General features: G+C 32.5%; 2 protein-coding genes across 2 annotated transcripts; both read right to left on the bottom strand.

Moving 5' to 3' along the window:
- Positions 1–12082: 12082 nt before the first annotated feature.
- On the bottom strand, positions 12083–14764 carry LOC121207848 (protein SUPPRESSOR OF npr1-1, CONSTITUTIVE 1-like). The gene is made up of 2 exons (XM_041078334.1): positions 13393–14764; positions 12083–12525 (listed from the first exon to the last, which is right to left on the bottom strand). Exon 1 carries the CDS (start codon positions 14760–14762, stop codon positions 13467–13469), a length of 1296 nt encoding a protein of 431 aa, XP_040934268.1. The 5' UTR covers positions 14763–14764; the 3' UTR covers positions 12083–12525; positions 13393–13466.
- Positions 14765–15120: 356 nt separating this feature from the next.
- LOC107915656 (disease resistance protein TAO1-like) lies at positions 15121–25746 on the bottom strand. Its single transcript, XM_041078631.1, has 8 exons — positions 25701–25746; positions 25296–25397; positions 18529–19442; positions 17297–17446; positions 16842–16988; positions 15986–16132; positions 15543–15689; positions 15121–15249 (listed from the first exon to the last, which is right to left on the bottom strand). Exons 1-8 carry the CDS (start codon positions 25744–25746, stop codon positions 15121–15123), a joined length of 1782 nt encoding a protein of 593 aa, XP_040934565.1.
- Positions 25747–27728: the final 1982 nt, after the last annotated feature.

Below are 27728 nucleotides of genomic sequence, written 5' to 3'. Positions count from 1 at the left end.
CTGCATCGTTCGGTTTCTTTGTATCTATGGCGGTGCTTAAGATCGACCACAAGGCATATAACAAAACCCAATAATTTCCTCTCGCTACACTTATTTGTGCCTATCCTCAAAACTATTGAAGAATTCGTGCTTTGATACTGCAACTTATTTGTTGAAATTTCATTTCTAGGGAACAACAAAACAATTTGTCTCCCTGAAGTTCGTATTTTCGTAATTCATCTATCGGTTGCTTTACTATGGACTCAATTCTAAGCATGCCATTTTCCAAAATGTTGAGAATTGAATCTTGATTCAAGTTGAATCAATTAGAGAACTTGATTACACGGATATTGATCTGCGAAACCACTTCCTTTAATGATGTACAGTCATGTGCAATCTAAGGTTAGAAGCAGCTTACTTAGACACCCTACAGACGAGGACAGTTCTTTGATTCAGAGTCCCGAATAAATCTAATTCTGTTAAGCTTCGAGGGATTTCTGGAAACTTGGCAATCGAGCAATGACTAAGATTCAGGTAATAAAGAGATTCCAATTTGGAGATTTCGCTGGAAATATTTTTGAGCTTTGAATTACTCATATCCAACTCCCCAACTTTGAGGAGATGCTCAATTCAATCAGGCACTTCTTGGATCCCAGTATTTTGTAAATTTAACCCAGGAAACTTGGTTAGTTTATAACATCCCTTAAGTTGTAGCGTTTTTAAGAGATGTCAAAGGATTGAGGCAAGGAAGTTCAGCCAAACATTCGCACCCACAACAGCTAAGGATTTCAAGTTGCTTGGCTGTTAATAGATTGTAGATCTTCCTTAAACTCTTGCGATTAGAAAGGTCAATTTGTCTTAAATTAACAACATCCTGTACAATGAAAATAATTAAATAGCACTTTAAATTGCATCTTTGGGAGTATTGGAAAAGAAAGGAAAAAAAATTATTAGTCTACTTTAAAATTAATTAGATTATAGCACACCTGCATGGGGATGAAAATTTTATGTAACAAATTATAAAATTTAGTTTTTTTTAGTACAAAAATTATAAAATTTAGTTGAAATGGTAAAATTGTGATAGTGAATGTTATAATTTTAAAATTAAAATCTTATGATTCTCATTATGTATGTATTTCGTTAATTTTATCAAAATATAAAAAGACATAAATACTTCTAAAATAATATTTGTCACTTTGTAAATTTTTTTTTTGATAATTTTGCAATTGAGTAGAATATAAATTAACGAATGACACTAATTCAATCAAAAACATTAGGATAGTTTTAGACCAAAGTGGGAAAATGAATATGACTTGAGAGTAGCATTAAGCGAATTTAAATATAGATTTTTATTAATGTTATTTGCATTTGAAATTAATTCAATTTTCTCTATTTTAGTATGAAATTTTATTGAGCTAAGTATATAAAAATAAAATCCATTATTTTAATTATTTTATACTTGAATTTACAATTAAATTATTAAATTTTAAACTTTAGATTGATTTTTTTTTAAATTGCTACAATAAAATTTTAGAAATTTTTTTATTGGAAAATGATAGAGATGATGTGAAATCATAGTTTCGTGCAATCTTTCCTCGTAAATAAATATATAATAGAATAACTACATTTTTTTTTGTAAAATTTTACATAAAATTCTAATATTTCATAACAGAATATTGTAATTATGTTTTAAAATTATTTCAACTCACATGGTAATTCAAGATTTAATAACAGATTAAATAATTCTAAATTAATAAATATCATCCAACAATAAATTTACCCAATTGATAACCACTAATGATTGGGTCAAATGACAATCAACAACCTCTATAAGATTTTACATGCCATTATCATAACATTTAACATGCCATGCCACATTCCCCACATAACATTATGATTTTTTTTTGAAATGGTTTTTAAAAAAAAATAAAGTACACTTATTTTTTTTAAAATTCAACTTAGGTCACCTAACTTTAAAATGTTTACAATTTAATGTCTAAAATTTGTAAAATTATCAATATCTATTTGTAACATGATGAAATTTTCATATTTCAATTAGAATATATTGATTGAATAATTTAAGTCATTTAACTTTAAAAAAAAATCAATTTTTTTTCTTACTTGAATGATTTAACTCAACATCTTATACCTATTTATTGTAGAAAACGTTATCCAAAAGATATGAGATCCAAAATTTACTGCAAAGACGATAATTGATGACTAAAAAATAACAAACAAATATTATTTAAATAAGACTAAAAAATCTTTAACATTAAAAATAGCATTTATCTTTGAAAGAATCTATTAAATTAAATATGTAATTGTACAAAGAAAATAAGGAATAGAATAGTTAATTCTTAGTGACCGAGTCACGGATTGTCAGTGCCAATATTGTAAACCCACATCGTTTGGATTTCTTACAAAATGAAAAAAATTCTAGTGTCTTGCTGGTTTTATGGGATAAATTTAAAGGCTCAATAGCTTTGAGAGTGAAAATTGTGAAAGGGGTGCCATTGAAAATTCTGATCTCATATAAACCAATTGATAAATTGGGGAAAAGGTCATGAGGATGAAAACATCACAATGAAACAATTGTAAATTACCTCTCAAGGAAGGCTAAATTTCTGAAGTGCATATGGTTCCTCTCAAGGTTCAAAACCCAGAAAGAGCTTACGAAATAGCTTTAAATTTGAATTGACTCAATGTTGAACAAGATCAAGAAGGCAAATCTGTTGACAAGTTGCAGTACTGCCTCAATATCTCAGTTCAAGCACAAACATAAAGCAAGCATTCAATGGAAGAAATCGAAGCTCTTAAAAAGCTTACTTGTTCCTCCTTTTTCTAGTATAGGTAAAGCTCCAAGCATAATGGCATTTCCAAAGATCTACCATCAATTCTCTATTGACTCTCTATTTTGGTTAACATTTGTTACGTCGCATTAAACTGTGCAAGTAAAAAGCACAACAAATACCAAAGACATGAAAAAAAAAAAGAGCAGAAATCTTGTAATCATGAATTCATGAAAGAAAATGTGAAACATAAATTAATGTATCAATATACCATTGAAAGCAAATGCAGTGAGTATTAAGACCAATGCTGGAAACTAAACAATAAAGCTCCACTTACACCCTACGGCATAAGAACCAAGGCTGGAAACTAAACAATGAAGCTGAATGAAGCCCAGCACTGATCCTATGAATTAAAACCAACCAATAACAAGTCAACTGCCAAAAAGAATTTAAGAATTTTATGAACTCCAAAGCAGAATCTTTTTAATTACTAAAATTTTAATTCACATGGCATTATAAAGTAATCAAAGAAGTATAAATTTTGTGTTTTTTCTTATAGTAGATCATAGTTTAGTATTACAGAAAGTAATTTTAATTACTAACCTTCGAATCTTGAACTTGTTGGATACCATCTCATAAAAACCAATGTGCAAACCAATTCCAATGTTGCATCCTTTCAATTCCAAAATAGAGTAAAAGGGAAATTTGATTCAAGTTTTAGCACAAACTGATGTAACAATCAAGTCAAAATGGCTGTACCATGAAGCCAACTCTTCATTCGAAGTTCCAACTAAACCAAAATCATTTGAATTTATTACAACATTCTTTCTTCTAAGTATTTATATGGGATTCCTCTATGGGTCGGCATTGAAAATATGTTGGAGTTTTAACCCACTTTAACCGGATGAAGTAAGAACTTCAATCTGGACTTTAACAGCAACGTATTATACCCGGATAAAATATGAAGGAAAAATGCTTGAAGTTCAAGCTTTTAGCTACTGTCAAGAATGGAGAACAGAACTTAGAATTTTTAGAAAGCAAAGAAAAGATGGAGCATATGGAAAGAAAAACTGATATTTTCATTCAAAATAAACTTTGGCTCAAAGCTATTACATATACCAGTCATTGGCTGGTTAAAAGATCAACAAATTCATCACTTAAACACTACCTAACTCCACTTATTACACTGGAACTAGGTGATATTACTTGCACACTTAAACAAAGCTGGTAACCAGCTCTTTGACCATCAAGTTACATCAATTGTCATCCAAACATAGTTCAAAATGAACTATATTACAAAAAATATTGTTAAAGAGTAACAAAATAAAACTGAGATGAAACAGTAGCATAAATATCTCCTATTGCACGTATTTTACCCGGGAAACTTATGTGTAAAAAATTCTTGCGTGCATGAACTGCATGTAGGCCAACTTTTCTGGTTCAAGATGCATACTTCACCCGGTAATAGTACAACAATTTGATCTCTTTTCTTTTCTTTACAGCTGCATGCATGGCTTGGGCTGCTTCTTGAAACTTTGGCTTCTTTACATGTTGCATGCAGGCCAATTTCCAACACTCCTCCTTGGCTTGCATGCTGCAAACTCTTGTTCTTTAAGCATTTTCTGATGATTTTATTCACTAAATCATTTTTCTCATCTCTTTTTGCTTCCAAATCTCTTTGAAGGTCCTCGACCATTTGCTTCAACTCTGATTTTTGATTCTCCATTTTATTCAATCTTTCGGATGATTTTTGTTTCTTTCTCTCAAACTGCAATTCCAATTTTGCCTTCTGGATATGAAGAGATTCCAGCTGTTGCTGCAATGTGTTTGCCTCGTCCATTAACCTCTGTACTTGATTTGATGCTTCGTCATCTTCAAATGCAAAATTTTCTTTCAACAGAGCCTTCTCAGCTTGCAACGTCTCATTCTCTGATAGCAGATTATTTTCCTGAGCAGTCAAGTTCTTCACACCTGACAATGATTCACTGTAATCATTCTCAAGTTTCTTCGTGAGAATAATAATTTCTTTTTCCCTCTTTTCTAACATTATTTAGAGTTTTAAAATGTGGGATTGAAGTCCTATATTTTGTTCTCCCAGTTTTTCTGCTTCACTTGCTTTGTTCTCTAACTGCTCCGCCATATCTCTGTTAGTTGCTTGCAATGATTTCAATTCAAGCTTCAAGCTAGTTACATGTGCCTTTAATTCTTTTATCTGAGCAGATGATTGGTTCCCATACATATCATGCACCTCTTTGAGTGTCAAAAGTTTCCTTTCTTTCTCAACTAAATTAGTGAAATTTTCAACCAAATCTTCTTTGGTTAGCTGAGCCATTGACATGTAGTTGGCATGGCTAAGCCTCTTATGACACAGCTTGGATTCATCTGCAGCAGCTGTGTAGGCACTATCTGGACTCTTATTCCAGTCCACAATAAAACTTTTTTCTGTCATTGTTACTGTCATGAGCTTGGATCCACCAGGATCACTAATCAGACATTCTTTTCCTTTGAATACAACTGAATAACCCTTTCTCAAGCAGTTGAGCAATGCTAAGCAAATTTCTATCAATTTCAGGCACTAACAAGACATTTGTAACTAGTTTAGTACCTGTAGGAGTGTTTATCAACACATCTCCTTTGCCTTCAGCTTTGATGAAGTGTCCATTTCCGACCTTCACATTTTTTTTGAAGCTTCTGTCAATTGACTTAAAAATGGCAGCATCAGGGGTCATGTGGTTTGTGCAACCACTGTCTATCAACCATCCATTTGTGGCTTTTCTTTTAACAGTTGAGCAAGAAACTGCAAAAACTTATTCTTCTTGGTCATTGTCTTCTTCTACTACTTGAGCTTCATCTCTTGGTTGTTGGGATTGTAATACCCCGAAAATTTTTATAGTAAAATATTATCCGTGATATAGTAAAATAAGGAAATAAAGTGACAAAAAGGGAAATTTTGAGTTATGTCAATATTGGGAAGTATATTATGACATATTGATTCAAGAAAGGATTAAATTGTAAAAGTGAGAAAAGTTTTGTGGCCCAAGAGTAAATACTCAAAATTTGAAGGATTAAAGTGTAAATATGAAAAGTTGAAGGACTAATAGTGCAAATATTTTAAGGGTGGAATGATCTAGAAGTCGAGAAAAATTGATGAATTAGGACCAAATTGAATAGGTGAAGAATTATGAGGGACTAAATTACAATTTTACCAAATTAAGTGATGACTCAAGAATGGAATTTTAAAAGATCACAAAGGGCAAAATGGTCAATTGGAAGAGAGAGAAATCTAGAGACAATGATGATGTTGGAGATATTTTAGATAAATTAAATAAATAAATATTAGTTTATTAATACTTTAAATTAATTTTTAAATAATATTTTATTTAATATATATATGTGTAAGGAAAGAAAGGGGAGGATGATCACCTCTTCTCATGCAACTAACGTGAGAAGAAGAAGAAGAAAGAAAGTTTTCCTTTTCTTACAATTTAGTCCTTCCTCCAAAATTCATTATTTTCACCTAAAATTGAAAGAATTTCCATAGCCATCAAGAGAGAAAGATAGCAAGGAGATGATGGGGAGCAAGAATATCAAGTTGGATTCAAGAAATAGAAGCTGGAGGAGAGAGAAAAATCAAGTTAAAGATTGAAGTCAATAAGAAAAGGTAAGTACATTAAGATTTCAATATGTTTTTAAGTTTGTTATTATTAACAAAGTATGGAAATAATGTTATAGTAGAGTTTTCTTACATAAGGTCCTATGTTCTTGATATGTTAGTGAAGAGAAAATAATAGAAAGTGATGAGAAATGGTGTAGAAAAAGAGAATAAGGGTGTTATAACATGGTAATTAATATCTGGCACTAAAACAGTTCTAGACAGTAGCAGTAGTCTAATTTTGTAAAATCACCAAAAAATTTAAAAATCAAATTATAGGATGAACAAAATATGAGATTAAATCTTATTGAGTCTAGTTTCTTATAGAAGAAACGGTGTAAGTAATGGATTTGTAAATCATGAGATATATTGAATTTTGTAAGACAAGATCAGAATGAATTCGTGTTCCCCTGTTCTGAATTTGGAAAATCATCAAAAATTAGATAGAAATAATTAGGGACTTAAATTTATATGTTTAGAATCTTTAATGAGTATATTTTCAATAGAAATAAACGGGAATATCATTCGAATTATGTATGAGGAGATAATTAATTTTTAGTGAAGAAGGTCAGAACCGTCAGACAACAGAACAGGGGTAACTTTAAAGAATAAACTGTACTTATTGGCTAAACCAAAAATTCTGAAAATTTTATGGAAATAAGATATATGAGTCTAGTTTCAGGGAAAATTAGCAGATATTAATTTGGAGCTCTATAGCTCCAGATATAAATAATTTAGTGACTATGACACAGATGGGCAGCTTGAATATTCATAAAAGTAAATAATAAAAATTATAGATGATGTTACTTCCAAGTGTGTTATCTACATTAAGGATGTGGAATGGAGAGGAGGAGAAGGAAAAATATGTATGAATATTCATCTAGCATTGCTAATTTGCATATTTTAGGCTCAGGGACTAAACTGAATAAAAGTAAAACTTTATGGGAAATTTTGTAAAAATGTCAGAAATGACTAAATTGCATGAAATGGATTAATTTTATTATTTAAATTACAAAATTGAATGAAATTATTAATTTAGTTCAAGATAGGGGAAAACATGTTTTAGGGATTAAATTGAAATGTGTTGAAATTATGGAAAATTCTGATATTTTATAGAATTCATGGATTGTTATCAATATGTATGAGAATAATAGCTGGAAATAAGGATTAAATTGCAAGAATTTTATTTTCCTAACCCTAAGGATGAAATCGTCATTAATTAAAAGTTTAGGGGCAAAATGGTAATTTTTCCTAGAGCATTAATTAAATGCATTAGAATATGAAATGAATGAAAATGATGATCAAATTTATTTATAAAGATCTGGACGACTCAAATATGAGACTTGATCGTGGAAAAGAAAAGATATCGGATTAATGAAATTATAAACACAAACAAGCAAAAAGGTAAGTTTGTGTAACTTGAACTGTATTTTAAATACTTGAAATATGTGGTTATGTGATGAAAATATGATTTGAATGTTCAATTCATGATAATTGATGAAATATTGCTAATACTCGACATAAATTGAAAATAAATCCCGGTTGAATGAAAGGAAAATTTGATGGATCTCTGAAAAGGAATTGACAGAAAAATGGATCTAGCCCGGACAGGTGATCCTATTCTGATATAGCCCTCTCGAATAATACGTGTAAAATGGATTTAGCCCGGACGGGTAATCCCGACAATACTCTATGAGTTTATATTACAGGGGCTTTAGCCTAGACTGGTAATCCCACTGAAGGATGAGGTTCGCGGGAGTGTGCTCTCTGATATGAAATGTGTAAGACCATGGTTGAAAGATACCATGGAAACCTGATATGAAATGTGTAAGACCATGGTTGAAAGATACCATGGCAACCTGATATGAAATGTGTAAGACCATGGTTAAAAGATACCATGGCAACCTGATATGAAATGTGTAAGACCATGGTTGAAAGATACCATGGCAACGTGATATGAAATGAATAAGACCATGGTTGAAAGATACCATGGCAACGTGACATGAAAAAAATAAAACCATGGTTGAAAGATACCATGACAACATGACAGAAAATGAGTAAGACCATAGTTGAAAGACACTATGGTATCATGTCAAGGATAAATAAGACAGTGGATGGGAGACGCTATGACATCTATTGAACAATTGATATTCAGGTAATACGTATCAGATGACGAATGGTTATATGAAATGGTTGTGTGAAATGTTTACAAGAACTAGTTATATGGAAATATATGTACAAAATAGTTGTATGAAATAATTATGAAGATAGATAAACGAAATAAGTACAAGTACATGGAATATAATTTATTTTAAGTTTGATATAAACTATTACCGGAATAAATATATATAAATTATACGAAAATGATGGAGCATGAAATATTGAAATGATTGATATATATACTTATGAAGAAACGGTAAGAGAATGATATGCTTTATGACATGTACATATATGATTATCTTTGATATGTTGATACAAGGAAATTATGTAAGTAAAGACAATTATTAAATTCAAGTGTGACATGTCGAGAAAATAAGTATATCAATGTTGAATTTATATGAAATATGTGCAAGTATACTAACAATGATGTGGTTTGACGCTTAGACAAGTGTTAAACTATTGATTGAATGGTAACTTGTTTAATTATAAGAAGCATTGAAATGGTAAGTACTTAGATGAAAATAGAATTTAAGATTTTGCGAAATTTTTTTATGATCCCGATTTAATTTCGGTTGGTTTTTAATGTATGTTTGGGGCTTCGAGGGCCCAATAAAGAGACGTTATGATTATTTTCAAAATATGAATAATAAATGACTCAGAATTATCTGAAAAATGTTTAGTAAACTTCGGTAATGCCTCGTACCTATTCCAACAATAGATACGGGTAGGGGGTGTTACAGGGGTTGGTTGTATCTTGGTCTGCCTTTGTTTTTGCAAACCCTTTCTACATGACCCATCTTTTTGCAGAATCTGCACTGCACATCAGGCCTGAACCAACATACTTTACCCGGATGACTTACCCTTTTACAGTGTGGGCAGGGTGGATAGCTTCCTGCACCATCTGCTTTAGGCTCGTTTGACTAGGTATTCTTGCCTTTGTAGGCAGAGGTGCTCGAGGCAGACTTGGCCTCGGCTTGAAAGGCACCTTCTTGGTGCTCCTCCGATCTACTGGCCCTCCTTTGCTCTTGTGCATACAGAGCATTGATCAGCTCTATTAAAGAGATGCTGGTCAGGTCCCTTGAATCTTCAAGAGATGAGATTTTTGCCTCATACCTTTCTGGTAAGGTAGAGAGCACTTTCTCCACAATCTTTGCTTCACTAAACTGCTCACCAAGGAGCCTTATGCTGTTTACTATAGCCATAATTCTGTCTGAATACTTCTTGACAGTTTCTTCTTCCTTCATCTTGAAGTTCTCGAACTCCCTTCTCAGATTCAACAACTGCTGCTGCCTTGTCCTCTCTGTGCCTTGGAACTCCTCCTTGAGTTTATCCCAGGCTTGTTTTGGTGTTTCACAAGCCATGATTCTAGTAAAAATTACATTAGAAACACAGTTCTGAATGCATGACATGGCCTTGTGCTTTTTACTTTTTTCTTCAGAATACTGCTTCATTTGAGCCACTGTTGGATTTGCTCTCAATGGTTCTGGTTCAACATCTGAGTTAACCACCTCTCATAGATCAAATGCCTGGAGGTAGGTTCTCATCTTGACTACCCAAGTGTGATATCCTTCTCCATTAAAAACTAGAGGTGCAGCTGGTGAGAAGCTTGATGAAGCCATCAGTATGTGATCCAACTATAACAGGTCCACTAAGATAAGGGCTCTAGATACCAATTGTTGGAGTTTTACCCCACTTTAACCGGATGAAGTAAGAACTTCAATCTGGACTTTAACAGCAACGTATTATACCCGGATAAAATATGAAGGAAAAATGCTTGAAGTTCAAGCTTTTAGCTACTGTCAAGAATGGAGAACAGAACTTAGAATTTTTAGAAAGCAAAGAAAAGATGGAGCATATGGAAAGAAAAACTGATATTTTCATTCAAAATAAACTTTGGCTCAAAGCTATTACATATACCAGTCATTGGCTGGTCAAAAGATCAACAAATTCATCACCTAAACACTACCTAAATCCACTTATTACATTGGAACTAGGTGATATTACTTGCACACTTAAACAAAGCTGGTAACTAGCTCTGTGACCATCAAGTTACATCAATTGTCATCCAAACATAGTTCAAAATGAACTATATTACAAAAAATATTGTTAAAGAATAACAAAATAAAACTGAGATGAAACAACAGCATAAATATCTCCTATTGCACGTATTTTACCCGGGAAACTTATGTGTAAAAAATTCTTGCGTGCATGAACTGCATGGAGGCCAACTTTTCTGGTTCAAGATGCATACTTCACCCGGTAATAGTACAACAATTTGATCTTTTTTCTTTTCTTTACAGCTGCATGCATGGCTTGGGCTGCTTCTTGAAATTTTGGCTTCTTCACATGCTGCATGCAGGCCAATTTCCAACAAAATAACATCCAGGCTCCATGTGTTCATTCAACGAGTTTTGATATAAGAGTAACTCTGCCAAATTCTGCATGCATTTATATAATCAGGGGAAAAGAATGCCATGAGGATACTAATAATCAGAATGAGTCCAAAGTAATTTACCCAAGAGCATATGCTTCTTCTCAAGGGCCAAAATCCAGAAAGCAAAGCTGGATGGGATGAACAAGGTGGCTCTGTTGACAAGTTGCAGTACTGCTTCAATATCTCAGTTCAACCACAATAAAAAGAAATCATTCAGTAGAATAAGTTGTACATCTTAAAAGCTTACTTCTTACAAATATCTGTCATTTATTCCCTCGGCTGTTTTCCTTACATCAATCATTCCCATCTTTATTCCCTTCATATTACCAAATTCAAAAAGTAAAAGCTTAATCTCTAGGTAAAAGGGCACATCTATAAGTGTGGATTTTGCATTTATTCACAACCTTCACCTTAACACCAGTAATTTTGTGGGAACATCATTTGTTGGTGAGAAAGAAGATATCAAAACCACCCATAATCTGCAACTTCAATTCCAGTAGAGTATCGAATTTGTGTTCGGCTTGACTTTCATCCAAGTTTTATGGAATAGTTGGTAGGTTTACCTTAGCTAACATGAATATGAATAAAAAATCATGAACTGAAAACATATATATATTTATTAACGTTTTAAGGAAATATGAAACATATATCAATAGGTGAATGAATCACTGAAGTAGAATGCAGATAGTATTAAGATACAAAATGGTTAAATCTCTACTTACTGCCCGTGGCATGAGCACTAATGGTGGAACCTAAACAATTAAGCTGAATGATGTCCACCACTGATCCTATGAATCAAAACCAGCTAATTACAAGTCAATTGCCAAAAGAAATTCAAGTATGAATCTTAATATCTCTTCACTACAATGCTCAAACAACATGAGAGGCAGTAACATACAAAGAAATTTTAGCCCAAACTGATATGATAATCAAAATCCAAGATAAGAAGCTATCAACTCCAATGGCTCTACCATGGAACTAACCCAATCTAGCTTGATAATGAAAACTGTCGAAGGTTGCATCTAGCTCCAAGTGTTCATCCCACAAGTTTTGAGATCTCTTAAAAATTCTGGATTTATATAATCCCATTAATAAATATGGGAAAAAATGGTTAGGATGTTGAAAATCATTATATGAACCTAAAATCATGATAATAAGTCAAAGTCAAAGGTAACTTACTTCTTCACCAAGACTGAATTGCCAGAACCCAGAAAGGGCCTTAAAAGATTACTTTGAAGTTGTGTTCACGAATCTGTTGACAACTTGCATTGTCACCAAATATCAGTTCAAACACTAGTATAAATTAAGCATTCAGCAAAACAAATTGAAGCTCTTACAATTCAGGTCCTCCTCATTATATGGCCAAAGCTCCAATTCAGCAGTGGCAAAAATAACTAATCTTTCTAATGAATCTAGATATCATTGAAGGAAAATGAAACAAGTATTGAGATACCAGATGACACCAATGCTGGAAACTAAACAATGAAGCTGAATCGAGTCCACCACTGGTCCTATGAATTAAAAAAAACCAACCAATAACAAGTTAATTGTCAATAAGAATTAAATATGAATTTTAATATCTAAATTTTAAGAACACAGACACAACAGGGGAATGAAGATGAGAAAGTAATAATAATAAGCAACAATCACAAACTTTTGAACAAATTTCTAATTTTTATGTTCATAAATTATGCTTTTAACATTTACAATGTAGAACTACAAGGTTTCAGAATGGTAAAGCACCTTCTAAAACACAAGTAATTTATAAAGCAGAGCAAGTTAGATTCATCCTGGTCGGTGTTATAGTATCTAAATACACATGTGATTAATGTGTGAATTAGCTAAGTGGTTAAGCAGTTACAAAGTTGGTATTTTGTTAATAGCAGTTAAGATTTCTCTTCTCTATATAAGTATATATATGAACCGATTAAAGAGGATATAATAGATCATTACCTTGTGAGTATTTCTCCAAAAAAAAAATGATAGAATACTAGAGAAGTAACAGATTCTTTAAAGAGAAAACTATAGAAGAATAGAAGGAGAAATACTCACAAGGTAATGATCTATCTTATCCTCTTTAATCGGTTCATATACATGCTTATATAGAGAAAAGAAATCTTAGCTGCTATTAACAAAATACCGACTTTGTAACTGCTTAACCACTTAGCTAATTCACACATTAATCACATGTGTATTTAGATACTATAACAGTCGGTTTTAATTAATTAAAGCACTTCATTTGCTGTCATTAATTTATAAGTTGAAAATTTACTATTAACAATGGTGGAAAACAAAACTATGCCAATATGAAAAATGAAATGAAAAAATTGAAAAATGTATGATAATATGAAAAAATGAGATGAAAATGAAACCCCTACCCATGCATTTGGATGACATTATTGAGAAGTTGAAATTCCTCAAAAGCAGAGCCAAAGATGGAAAGAAATACAAACTATTTCAGTCTTTTAAGTCCTCCATCCCCTTCTTTACCATCATGGCTAAAGCTTCTTTTGTTCCCAGCAACTCTCTTTTCAGTAGCATCTGTATCACTCTTTTTATCCACGTAAAATACATGAACACCACATCTCTCCAGCTCCATAAACCCTCCTTCTGCTGCATTTAAATCCAAATGTCCGATGTAGAAATTGAATGATGCCTCCTCATAATTCTTGTCTTCTATAACCATGTCGGTGCTAGATAGAATAAACACGTGATAACCCATGTACGTGTCTAGCTTAAAAAGACTGCCGAAAGATATCTTACTTATGAAATTTTCACAGCCACTTCCACCATTGCCACCACCGGCGGCTGTAAGTTGGTACTCACAATTAAATAGACGATCTAGGAAATAATGGCGGTGAGCGAGATTAGCCACAAGGCAGATAGCAAAAACCAAAAATCTGCTCCCACTACCCCCATTTGGGGCTATCTTCAAACTTAAGGAAGAATTCAAGCTCCGATACTTGAAATTATTTGCTAAAATTTCGTTTCCTGGGAAACAGCAAATCAAACTTTGAGGGTAATCACGAAAGTTTTTCCTAGCATATGTCGTTGCCCATTCTTTAGCTAGGGATTCAATTTTGAGCATGGCATTTGCCTCAATGTTTTTAGTTGACTCTTGATTCAAGTTGAAGCAATTACGGAATTGCATCAAAAATTTAGGATTTCTGCAAAACTCATTCTCAAAAGAACGAAACTGATTTAAATTTTGATCTGCAAATGATACTTTTTCTAACGATTTGCTGTCATTGACACTCAATACTTCCAGATATGGTGGAAGCTCTGAGAGTAATTCGACCATTGGGCAACCACTAAGATGCAGATAACGAAGAGATTCCAACTTGATCGATACATTTTTTACGGCTGAGCCACTCATATTTAAGTGCTGAAGATTACATAGAGAGTCGAAACGCAGTTCTGTAATTGGACAACCACTAAGATCCAATTTACGAAGGAATTCCAACTTGATCGATACTTTTTTTACCTGTGGCTTCCCCAACAGCAAAGTTTCAAGTTTGTGGAGATTCTTAATTGAATCAGGCACTTCTTCTATTCCGGTTTCTGATAAATTTAAAGAACAAAAGTGACATGGGACTTGAGGAAGCTTCTTGAGACTAGAACATCCATAAAGAAGAAGCTCAGCAAGAGATGCCAAATGATTGAGGCAAGGAAGTTCAACTAAACTTTCACAGTTATAGCAATGAAGGAGTTTAAGGTTGATAGCTCCCGAAATATTAGGTATCTTCATTAAATTCACGCACCCACCACAACGAATTTCTTTTAAGTTAACAAGGCTCTGTATATAAAAAAATAATTGTATTACGTTTAAGCATCAACTATTTATTTTAAGCAGTAAAAAGTAAAAAAAATAAAAAATTATAATACTATAAAAAAATAAAAATTTATATTTTACATATCAAGTGTGAAAATTCATCCACAATTAATAAATCAAATGATGTCATTTATCTAAATAAACTAAAATCTTTTATATTTATTTTTTAAAAACTTTAAATAAAATGTTATCATATAAATATTTGATATATCAAATTATAAATCATTTTTTTCGAAATAAATATAAAAACACATACCATATGATCATCTTCATTCTAAAGCTCAACTAAACTTTCGCAGTTAGAGCATTCAAAGATTTGAAGCTTGATGGCACTTGAAAGATTAGGTATCTTCCTTAAATTCACGCACCCGTCAAAGCAAATTCGCCTTAAATTAACAAGGCCCTGTATAGAAAAAATAATTGTATTACTTTTAAGCATCAACTATTTATGTTAGGCAATAAAAAATGAAAAGAAAATAAATAATTATAATACTATAAAAAAATAAATATTTATATTTGACGTATCGAGCGTGAAAATTCACCCACAAATAATAAATTGAATGATGTCATTTATCTAAATAAAATAAAATCTTTTATATTTATTTTTTAAGAACTTTAAATAAAATGTTATCATATAAATATTTGATACATCAAATTATAAACAATTTTTTTCGAAATAAATATGAAAACACATACCATATGGTCATCTTCATTCCAAAGTTCAACTAAACTTTCCCCGTAAGAGCAATCAAGGATTTCAAAGTTGATAGCTCTTGAAAAATTAGGTATCTTCCTTAAATTCACGCACCCACAAAAGCGAATTTGCCTTATATTAACAAGGCCCTGCATAGAAAAAAAAATAATTGTATTACTTTTAAGCATCAACTATTTATGTTAGGCAGTAAAAAATGAAAAGAAAATAAATAATTATAATACTATAAAAAAATAAATATTTATATTTGACATATTGGGCGTGAAAATTCACCCACAATTAATAAATTAAACGATGTCATTTATCTAAATAACATAAAATCTATTATATTTATTTTTTAAAAACTTTAAATAAAATTTTATCATATAAATATTTGATACATCAAATTATAAATCATTTTTTTCGAAATAAATATGAAAACACATACCATATGGTCATCTTCATTCCAAAGTTCAACTAAACTTTCCCCGTAAGAGCAATCAAGGATTTCAAAGTTGATAGCTCTTGAAAAATTAGGTATCTTCCTTAAATTCACGCACCCACAAAAGTGAATTTGCCTTATATTAGCAAGGCCCTGCATAGAAAAAAAAATAATTGTATTACTTTTAAGCATAAACTATTTATGTTAGGCAATAAAAAATGAAAAGAAAATAAATAATTATAATACTATAAAAAATAAAAATTTATATTTGACGTATCGGGCTTGAAAATTCACCCACAATTAATAAATCAAACGATGTCATTTATCTAAACAAAATAAAATCTTTTATATTTATTTTTTAAAAAAACTGTAAATAAAATGTTATAATACAAATATTTGATACATCAAATTATAAATCATTTTTTTCGAAATAAATATAAAAACACATACCATATGATCATCTTCATTCCAAAGTTCAACTAAATTTAGAGCAATCAAGGATTTCAAGCTTGATGGCTCTTGAAAGATTAGGTATCTTCCTTAAATTCACACACCTCTCAAAGTAAATTTCCCTTAAATTAACAAGGCCCTGTATAGAAAAAATAATTGTATTACTTTTCAGCATCAGCTATTTATGTTAGGCATTAAAAAATGAAAAGAAAATAAATAATTATAATATTATAAAAAATAAATATTTATATTTGACATATCGGGCATGAAAATAAATAAAAAAATATCATTTATCTAAATAAAATAAAATCTTTTATATTTATTTTTTTAAAAATTTAAATAAAATGTTATCATATGAATATTTGATACATTAAATTATAAATTTTTTTGAAAAAAATATAAAAACACATACCATATGATCATCTTCATTCCAAAGTTCAACCAAATTTTCACAGTTAGAGCAATCAAGGATTTCAAGTTTGATGGCTCTTGAAAAATAAGGTATCTTTCTTAAATTCACGCACTGACCAAGGTGAATTTCCCTTAAATTAACAGGGCCCTGTCTAGAAAAAATATTTATATTACTTTTAACTACCAACTATTTACTATAGTAACAAATGAAAAAGGAAATAAATAATTATAATATTAAGAAAAATAAAAATTCATATTTTATGTATTGGGTGTGAAAATTAACCCACAATTAATACATCAAACGATGCCATTAATTTATATAAAATAAAATCCTTCAATTTATTTTTTAAAAACTTTAAATAAGGTGTCATCATATGATTATTTGATACACTAAATTATAATTTCTTTTTCCTTAAAGAATTCTTAAATGAAAAAAAAGTATGGAAGCACACATACTGTACTATGACCAACTTCATTCCAAAGTTCAACCAAACTTTCACAGCCAGTGCAACGAAGGAGTTCAAGGTTGATGGCTTCAGAAAGATTAGGCAGCATCCTTAAATTCTTGCAATATGTAAGGTCAATTTCCCTTAAATTAACAAGGTTCTGTGTAAAAGAAAAATATATATAAATAATTATATCACTTTTAAGTATCATCTACTTACTTTAGGCGTTAAGAAATGAAAAGAAAATAAGTAATTGACAAGATCCTACCACGATGAGAACATAAAGTAGTTACATTACTTTAGAGTATCAATTACTAATAGCAAAACTATCAAAATAAAAACTTATATTTAATGTATTGGGTGTATTAATTCACCCACCATTAATAGATCAAATTGCTTCTTTTAAAAATAGAATAAAATACTTTATATATATATTTTAAATTTTTTAATAAAAATATGTTATGATATAATTAAATGTTATATCAATTATAAATTCTTTTTCTTAAAAAAATTCTTACATGAAGAAAGTATAAAAATATATATACCTAATGACCTTCGTTCCAAAGTTGTTCCATGTTTCCATGTGGTAATTCCAGCAGAGTAAGGTTCTTTAGATTAAAATTTGATGATAAAGATTTGAAGGGGTAATATTCCCATCGAAGATACCTTAACTCGTCAGGAAGAAATACATTATCCATTTGCAAAGAACTAGGCAACGATCTTGAAGAAAAACGGAAGTAGATATATCTAAGATTAATCATGTTTTCAAAAACAAAAAGTTGGAATAGTAGAATATCCATGCGTGACATGTCTAACTTTATTCCTTGAATTCGATCAGTTCCTAATAACAAAAACCAATTTATCAAATATTAGAATGGAGAAATTTATAGGCATTCCCTTAAATAACTCATAAAAGAAGTAATTATATTAGTTTAGCCGTGGACTAATTGAGCATTTTTAGGAATTTTTAGATACAAAAAGTGTTAATTTTTTTCAAGCCAATGGATAAGATATTTAACTAAGCCACAAACCTTGACCAGATTCTACATTATACTTAAGACATAGGTCATTATGTGTGCAGTAGGACAATAAATATTTTATTTTTTAAAATGCTAATTAAAAGGGATACTACTTTATACAATATAAAAGGTATAGATTTATATAGTACTGTTGTACCACTTGGCAGTTTCTCAATGAAGCATATTAAAAAAATAAAAGAATATAAATGCAATTAATACTTACTTTATAATATTTGAGTATTTGATCCACGTCTTTGTGACACCATAGCCTACTGCGCTCTCCAGGGCTTTTAGATTCTTGGCTAACAATGTCCTTTCCCATCTCTTCAAGCATATCATGACACCATAGCCTACTATCCTCTCCAAGGCTTTTAGATTCTTGGCTAATAATGTCAATTCTCATCGCATCGATCACACCAGGAATAGATGAGACGCTAATGAGGCGCTTGTCGACCAATTTGATTATTCCACACTCTACACCCTTATAAGAATTACTTAGAATAAGTTTTGTTTTTCCTATGGTTTCCCCTTTAAATAAGCATACAATGTCAAGAAATATATTCTTCTCTAGCTCACTCAACCCATCATAACTACTTTTCAGAACCTCTAAAATTTGTTCGTCTGGGGGACCATCCTTTAGCATCTCTACCTTACTATTCCAATAATCTTTATTCCTTTCATATAAATCAGAACCCAAAACTCTAAGAGCAAGTGGACTGCCTTGGGTGTACATTACAAACCTACGGGATAGGTTTTGAAAATGAATCGGGGGATTCAACTGCTTAAACGCAAAGGTAGAAAAAAGTTGAAGAGAATTGTTCTCATTTAACCCTTTCACCTCAAGTATTGTGTCAGCTCCTCCACTCTTAAGCACTTGTCTATCTCTAGATGTTATAATGATTATACTTCCATAACCAAAAAGTTTAATACCCATACAATGTATTTGGTCTGAGTCATCAACATCATCAAGGGCAACAAGTAATTTCTTATTCTTGAGCCTCTCTTGAGTTAAAGTGGATCCTATGGAGGGGGTGCCAATATCAACATCTGAGTTCAATAATTTCGAAAAAAGTTCATTTCGTAAAGATTCCTTCCCTCGTTTTTCTATTTTCTCTCTAACATTTTGAAGAAACCTCACTGCAATGCTCAAACAACAAGAGAGGCAGTAACATACAAAGAAATTTCAGCCCAAACTGATATGATAATCAAAATCCAAGAAAAGAAGCTTGTTGCGCGGAAGTGTGTGAAAGAGTAAAATTATTGTACTGAAAAATCACACTAAGTTCAATTCCCAGGAAAGAGAGGTAGATCACGAAGATCACTTAAATACCAAGTCTTTCCTAGCCAGAATATCCCTCTATCGTAATTTAATAGCACAATAAATCACTACAATCACATTCACAAAATATGCAAAACAAATAATAAAGAACACCAGAATTTTAACGAGGTTCAGCAAATTTGCCTACGTCCTCGGGCACTACCAAATATATTTCACTCCAAAAATTACAAGTGAAATTTACAAATAGAGAGAGAATAATGCCTTAAGTAGAGAATGGCAATTATGGGATGAAGAAAGTAAGAAATGGTTAGGCCTATTTATAGTTGAGGTTCAAGGATCAACTTGCAATGTCCCTATACAATTAGGGACCAAAATTGCAATTATCCCATGCCAACTTTTAACCCAACTTGCCAACCAATTTTACTTTCTACTTTCGGTGCCCACCCTTTTTGACTTTTCAAACAATGGGTGGGTTCCAATAATCTCCACCTTGAAGATTTGATTAGGATAATCTTATCTTCACGCAATTCTTTCTGCTTTTGACAACAATACTTGATAGTGCCTTCTTCAACTGTTAAACTTGCAGGATATTGATCAAGTTCAAACAATGTTCGAACTTGGTTGCTGTTACCACCTTGGTCATCATATCTGCGGGATTATCTGCAGTCTTGATCTTCTGAAGACAAATTTTCCCCTCTTCAATAATTTCCCGCACAAAATGGAATCGTACGTCGATATGCTTTGTACGTGCATGATAGACTTGATTCTTTGCTAAATGAATAGCACTTTGACTATCACAATACACGTTAATATGCTCCTGAACCAACCCCAAGGTTTTAGCCATACCTTGTAACCAAATAGCCTCCTTTACAGCCTCTGTTACAGCTATGTACTCGGCTTCTGTGGTTGACAACTCAACTGTAGACTGTAGTGTAGACTTCCAACTTATTGGTCCTCCAGCAAGTGTAAACACATAACCGGTGGTTGATCTTCGCTTGTCCAAATCCTGGAAAAACACTTACTGTTCGATGTTGGATTACTGTCCAAGTGTATTATCCTGCTTGAACAGTAATCCAACATCTACGGTCTTCTGAATATACCGTAGAATCCATTTCACAGCTTGCCAATGTCCTTTTCCAGGATTATTCATATACCTGCTCACTATACTAACTACCTGTGAAATGTCGGGTCTTGTACACACAATTGCATACATCAAGCTACCCACTGCATTAGAATACGGAACATGCAACATGTATTCTCGTTCCGTATTCGTTGAAGGAGATAGTTGTGCAGAAAGCTTGAAATGAGAAGCCAACGGGGTACTTATAGGTTTTGTCTGCTCGTTCATGCCAAACTGCTGTAGTACCTTTTTCAAATACTGCTTCTGAGACAAGCTAACTCTATCATGAGCTCTATCTCTCCATATTTCCATGCCGAGAATCTTTTTAGCTTCTCCTAGATCTTTCATCTCAAACTCAAGATTGAGTTGAGTCTTCAATCTTTCAATCTCAACTTTGCTCTTAGATGCTATTAGCATATCATCAACATATAAGAGCAAGTATATGAAAGTTCCTTCTTGTAGCTTCTGAAAATACACGCAATGATCAAATTTAATTCTTGTGTACCTTTGCCCTTTCATGAACTGATCAAATCGCTTGTACCACTGCCTCGGAGATTGCTTCAATCCATAAAGTGACTTTGTCAGTTTGCAAACCCAATTTTCTTTTCCAGCAACCTTGAATCCATCTGGCTGAGTCATATAGATTTCCTCTTCCAAATCACCGTGTAAAAACGCGGTCTTTACATCAAGCTGAACTAGTTCAAGATCATACTGCGCAACCAAGGCTAGCAAAATCCGAATAGACGAATGCTTCACAACTGGAGAAAACACTTCATTGTAGTCTATTCCTTCTTTCTGAGCGTAACCCTTTGCTACTAATCTAGCCTTGTATCGAATTTCATTTTTATCAGGAAATCCTTCCTTCTTTGCATATACCCATTTGCATCCAATTGCCTTCTTTCCCTTGGGTAGTGTCACCAACTCCCAGGTCTTATTTTTATGAAGAGACTGCATTTCTTCATTCATTGCTTGCTTCCACTTTACACCATCAGGGTTACTTATTACTTCTGTGTAAGTAGAAGGAACATCATCATCTGTAATTAGAAGTGCATAGGCCACTATATCATCAAAGCGAGCAGGCTTACGAATCTCTCTTCTTGGCCTTCTATATGCAATTGAATCTTGTTGCTGTAGAGGTTCTTGGGTAGGAACCTCTTCATCATTTGTCCCTTCAATATTAGCTGGATCATCGTTAACCTTTTCAAGCTCCACCTGCTGCAAAGTACTACTGGTTTTGTCATCCTTTTGTGAATCCTTGTACTTCAACATGGTTGATTCATCAAAAGTCACATCTCTACTGAAAACAATCTTCCTTGTATCAGGACACTAGAGACGATATCCTTTTACTCCATCAGTTATACCCAAGAATAATGCTTTCTTTGCTCTTGGGTCTAACTTAGATTCTTTTACATGATAATATGCAGTGGAACCAAATACATGCAAAGAATCATAATCAGTAGCAGATTTACCAGTCCACATCTCCATAGGAGTTTTTCCATTTATTGCAGCTGATGGCAAACGATTAATTAGATGGCACGCATATGTAACTGCCTCAGCCCAAAATTCTTTGCCCAATCCTGCATTGGACAACATACATCGAACTTTCTCCAGTATAGTTCGATTCATTCGTTCTGCCACCCCATTTTGCTGTGGTGTATCCCAAACAGTGAAGTGTCGCACAATGCCCTCATCTTGGCATACTTGTAGAAATGGATCGTTTTTGTACTCAGTACCATTATCTGATCGAAGTCGTTTGACCTTTCGACCAGTCTGAGTCTCCACCATCTTCTTCCATTTCAGAAATGCATCCAAAACTTCACTTTTTCTTTTCATTAGATACACCCATACTTTTCTTGAATAATCATCAACAAAAGTAACAAAATAGTGCATACCTCCCAAAGAAGCTACTTTGGTAGGTCCCCACACATCACTGTGAACGTAGTCCAGAATTCCTTTCGTATTGTGAATTGCTGGACCAAATTTTACCCTCTTCTGCTTGCCCAGAACACAATGTTCACAGAATTCCATTTTGCAAGAATTTGCACCTTTCAATAAGCCTTGCTTCACCAATGTCTGCAAAGCTTTTTCACCAGCATGTCCCAATCGCATATGCCATAATCTGGTAGCATCTGAATGTACATCTTTTGTAGAAACTGTTGATGTTGATCCAATAACTGTACTTCCATTTAAAAAATACAAGTTATTTCTTCTTGTGCCTTTCATCACCGTCAGTTGCCCAGCTACTACTTTTAGTAATCCATCTCTCAAAGTGATTGTGAGCCCTTTAGATTCTAGGGCCCCTAATGAGATGAGATTTTTCTTCTGGCTAGGTACGTAGCGAACATCTGTCAAGACTTGGATTGAGCCGTCGTGATTCTTCAATTGGACCCACTCCCATTATCTTACAAGCACTATCATTGCCCATAAGAACAATTCCACCTTCTAGCTCTTTAAGACTAGAAAACCAGTCCTTATTAGGACACATATGGTAAGTACATCTTGAATCCAAAATCCACTCATCCGTTTGACATGCCATTGCCATGCCAACCAAGCTAAAGTCTGACTCCTCATCATGCTCCGCTACACATGCATTAGAAATAGCCTTGCCCTTTTGTAGCTTAGGACAATTCTTTTTCCAATGCCCTTTTTCACGGCAAAAGGCACATTCATCTTTGGCGGGTCTCCCTTTGGACTTTCCCCTTCTACCAGATTTGCTGCTGTGTGAACGACCTCTTACTGTTAAGACTTCTGCGGTTGTATCTCTGTGATCTCTTTTATCTTTCTTTCGAGTCTCAGATCTATACAATGCACTACAGACTGCATCAAATGTGATCGTGTCCTTCCCATGAAGCAATGTGGTGGTAAGATGATCATATTCATCAGGAAGGGAATTCAACAACAATAATGCCTTGTCTTCATCTTCAAATTTCTCATCCAAATTTAGCAAGTCTGCTAAAATTTTATTGAATGAGTTCACATGGTCATTCATCGACATACCGGGTGCATACATGAATCGATAAAGTTTCTTTTTCATATAAAGCCTATTTTCAAGACTTTTCGTTAGAAACTTCTCTTCCAGTGTATCCCATAACTTCTTCGCTGATGTCTCCCTCATGACAGAGTACTTCTGCTCTTTGGCCAAACATAGGCGGATTGTACCACATGCCTGTCTATTGATCTTGGCCCACTCCTTGTCATCCATCTTGTCAGGTTTTTCTTCAAGGGCTATATCTAGCTCTTGCTGACATAAGACATCCAGGATCTCACATTGCCACATACCAAAATTATTGGTACCGTCAAATTTCTCTACTTCAAATTTTGCATTTGTCACAGTAGTCCTTGCTGATGACGATGCTGCTGCCATTTTTCTCCTCAATCCCAACTACTGTATACGTGAACAGTACCGTATACATGAATAGTGCTGTATACATGAATAGTACTATATACGTGAATAGTGCCGTATACGTGAATAGTACCATAAACGGTCGTATTCCCCAAGTACGAACCTGGCTCTGGTACCAATTGTTGCGCGGAAGCGTGTGAAAGAGTAAAATTATTGTACTGAAAAATCACACTAAGTTCAATTCCCAGGAAAGAGAGGTAGATCACGAAGATCACTTAAATACCAAGTCTTTCCTAGCCAGAATATCCCTCTATCGTAATTTAATAGCACAATAAATCACTACAATCACATTCATAAAATATGCAAAATAAATAATAAAGAACACCAGAATTTTAACGAGGTTCAGCAAATTTTGCCTACGTCCTCGGGCACTACCAAATATATTTCACTCCAAAAATTACAAGTGAAATTTACAAATAGAGAGAGAGAATAATGCCTTAAGTAGAGAATGACAATTATGGGATGAAGAAAGTAAGAAATGGTTAGGCCTATTTATAGTTGAGGTTCAAGGATCAACTTGCAATGTCCCTATACAATTAAGGACCAAAATTGCAATTATCCCATGCCAACTTTTAACCCAACTTGCCAACCAATTTTACTTTCTACTTTCGGTGCCCACCCTTTTTGACTTTTCAAACAATGGGTGGGTTCCAATAAAGCTATCAACTCCAATGGCTCTACCATGGAACTAACCCAATCTAGCTTGATAATGAAAACTGTCGAAGGCTGCATCTAGCTCCAAGTGTTCATCCCACAAGTTTTGAGATCTCTTGCAAATTCTGGATTTATATAATCTCATTGATAAATATGGGAAAAAATGGTTAGGATGCTGAAAATCATTATATGAACCTAAAATCATGATAATAAGTCAAAGTCAAAGGTAACTTACTTCTTCAACAAGACTGAATTGTCAGAACCCAAAAAGGGCCTCAAAAGATTACTTTGAAGTTGTGTTCACGAATCTGTTGACAACTTGTGTAATAACTAATTTTGGCCCAGGCCAATAAAACAAAAAATAAAACTCAAATAAACAATTAAAAAGTTCAATTTTTTTAAGTCCATTTACAACATAGCCCAAACAATTAAAACTCATTTTAGACCCAAGTTCAAACTCAATTACAAAGCCCAAACCAACCTTAGCCCACTATCCTAAATATTTTCAGTAAACACACACACACAAAAAAAAACCTAGCCACCAAGCCTTCAGCTGCTGCATGCTAGACCAACCATTGGCCACCTCGCGCAGAACCTTCCCCGCACACCACCACTGGCCTTCCATGCCTCTAACACCTGCAGAGAGAAATTAATCCAAAGTAGCAAAGAAGTAAATAGCAAAAAACAAAAACAATGAAACCAACAGTTTGTAGATCGACTTTAAAAGCCAAGATCTGTTCTTTGTAAATGGTAATGAATACTTTACACACATTATTAATCGAAAAAAAGAGAACAGAACTTGGAAAAGGTGGATTTCAATTTTCTTCACTTGTTTTCTTTTCGTCTTTTAGTTTCTTTTTCTATTTTTATTTTTTTTATAAATCTATTTTTTTTATAAGAAAAGGGCGTAAAATCAAAAAGAAGGAATAAAAAACTTACCAAAATCACCCCGTGGCCGCGTCGTCGGAGCTCTCCTCTCCGTCATCGTGGTCGAGTCTAAAAGGGGGGTCGGGGCCATTTTCTTTCGGCTTTTGGGTTGCAAACCTTCAACATATGTAAAAACGTGGGCTTAAAAATCCATATTGTGCAATTCCGGCCACCACTCACGGCGGAGGCACGATGAACCACCGGCGATATTGGGTTTCAAACCCTAGCAGAGGGTACTTGAGAGAAATGGGGGGCCCCTCAAAATGGCGTCGTTTAGGGGGGAACTCTCGACCCGACCCGCCAGGGGGGAAGACCCGCGTGTTTTCTTTAAATGGAAAATATCCGCGTTGGTCCCTTGCCTTTTCTATCCTTTTATTTAATCCCATTTTGCATTGTTTCCTTTTTTAAAATCTCGTCCTATTATTTTATTTTATTTCTAATTTGATCCATGGCCTGGACAGTTGAAATGCGGCGCATTAGGACTGGGAATATTGTCCTATTTTGTTCTCGCGACTTTAAACGCATTTTATTTTAGTCCCTGGCAGCTTTCTGTTATGTATGATATATCCCCTTTTTTTACTTTTTTTTATTTAATCATTGTCCCTTTTACTTCAAACTGTTTTATCATATTTTATTATATGTTTTATTTATTATTTATTTAGATGTTATATTTTATTTAGTCTAAAACTATTTATATGTTATTCGTAAATTTATCTTACAATTTATTTATTTTAAACTATTTGTTATTTTTATTTCAAGTTTTTTCTTCCTTCAACATTAATTATTTTAAATATATATTATTTATTTTAGTTCCCATTTTATAAACTGTTTCTTTAAAAAAAAAATTTTCTTCCACATACCTATTTTAAGTTTTTACAAGATATTTCAAATTGCTTTTAAGTTAATGAATTTTAAATTTCTTTATATATTATTGTATTTTATTTTAAAATATATTATATGTGTTAATTCTTTTAATTTTTTATACTATTTACTTTAAATTGTCATTTATAGTATTTATTTTAAAATTCGTTTTTATATATTATTTATTTAAAATCATTTTGATTATTTACTTTAAATTGTTATACCTTATTTTAAACCTTATTTATTTATTTTGAAATGTTTTATTATTATTTACCTTAAAGATTCTTTATATTATTTATTTCACACTTTTATATACACATATATTATTTTTATTAAATTTTATATATATAATCCTTTTTTAAATTGTTTTTGTAAATGGCTGATTTTTTTTATTTCTTTTCGCATATTACTTATTTATTTTAAAACTCATTTATTATCCTTTTAAATTTTTTTATTTTACATTTTATCATTTTAATTAACTTTATACCTATTTTTTTATTGATTATTTAATCCATTTGTCTTTGATTGTTAATGATTAGTGTTCAAATGGTGCATATTGTGAGATTATTGCCATTGCGTGTGCTTTAATTCGTTTATTCGTATTTTCATTATTGTCATTTGCTTGTATTATATTGTATTCGTGTTATATTATTCCATGCTCTATGTTATATTTTTGTTTTATCTAGTTTAAATCATATCATACATTAACCCAACACATTTATCCAATAAATCGTTTTATTTTAACCCAAACAAATAACGCATGTCGTTTAAATATCGTATTCGCTATAATTCAAACACAAAAATTTCAAAATAAGGCAATGTTTCGCGTTTTGAAACATCGAGGAATCGTACCCTAACTTACGGGATTTCGATTTTTTCATTGAATCTAAATAGCCAAATATCTTTTCGAGTTTTAAAAAACACAAAATTCTAATTAAAATTAAAGACAAACTTGCGCTCGAGAGTTTATGGTATTGTGTCCTAACTTACGGGATGTGATACTCCGATATCTCGAGACGAGAAAATCTTTAGCAATCGTTTCAATTAAATTCAAGCATTTTTTTTAAAATCGACGTTAATAAGAAAGGATCGTATTTTAAATCCGTTCTCGATTTTCAACTTTCAACATTAAGACACTAACTAATCAATTCGGTATCAATTTTGGGTGTGACAAGGGTA

This window comes from Gossypium hirsutum, chromosome A10, assembly GCF_007990345.1.
Source record: "Gossypium hirsutum isolate 1008001.06 chromosome A10, Gossypium_hirsutum_v2.1, whole genome shotgun sequence".
Taxonomy (NCBI): Eukaryota; Viridiplantae; Streptophyta; class Magnoliopsida; order Malvales; family Malvaceae; genus Gossypium; species Gossypium hirsutum.
This window is presented reverse-complemented; position numbering and strand designations above follow the sequence as displayed.

What these genes read in the sequence shown, in the direction of transcription:
- LOC107915656 (XM_041078631.1), bottom strand. Translation starts at nt 25,746, where the DNA reads ATGACGGAGAGGAGAGCTCCGACGACGCGGCCACGGGGTGATTTTG. An exon ending in GGAATGAAGATGACCATATG is followed by an intron (nt 15,690 to 15,985) that starts GTATGTGTTTTC and finishes TTTTCTATGCAG; the next exon opens with GGCCTTGTTAATATAAGGCA. An exon ending in GGAATGAAGATGACCATATG is followed by an intron (nt 15,250 to 15,542) that starts GTATGTGTTTTC and finishes TTTTCTATACAG; the next exon opens with GGCCTTGTTAATTTAAGGCG.
- LOC121207848 (XM_041078334.1), bottom strand. Translation starts at nt 14,762, where the DNA reads ATGAAGATACCTAATATTTCGGGAGCTATCAACCTTAAACTCCTTCAT.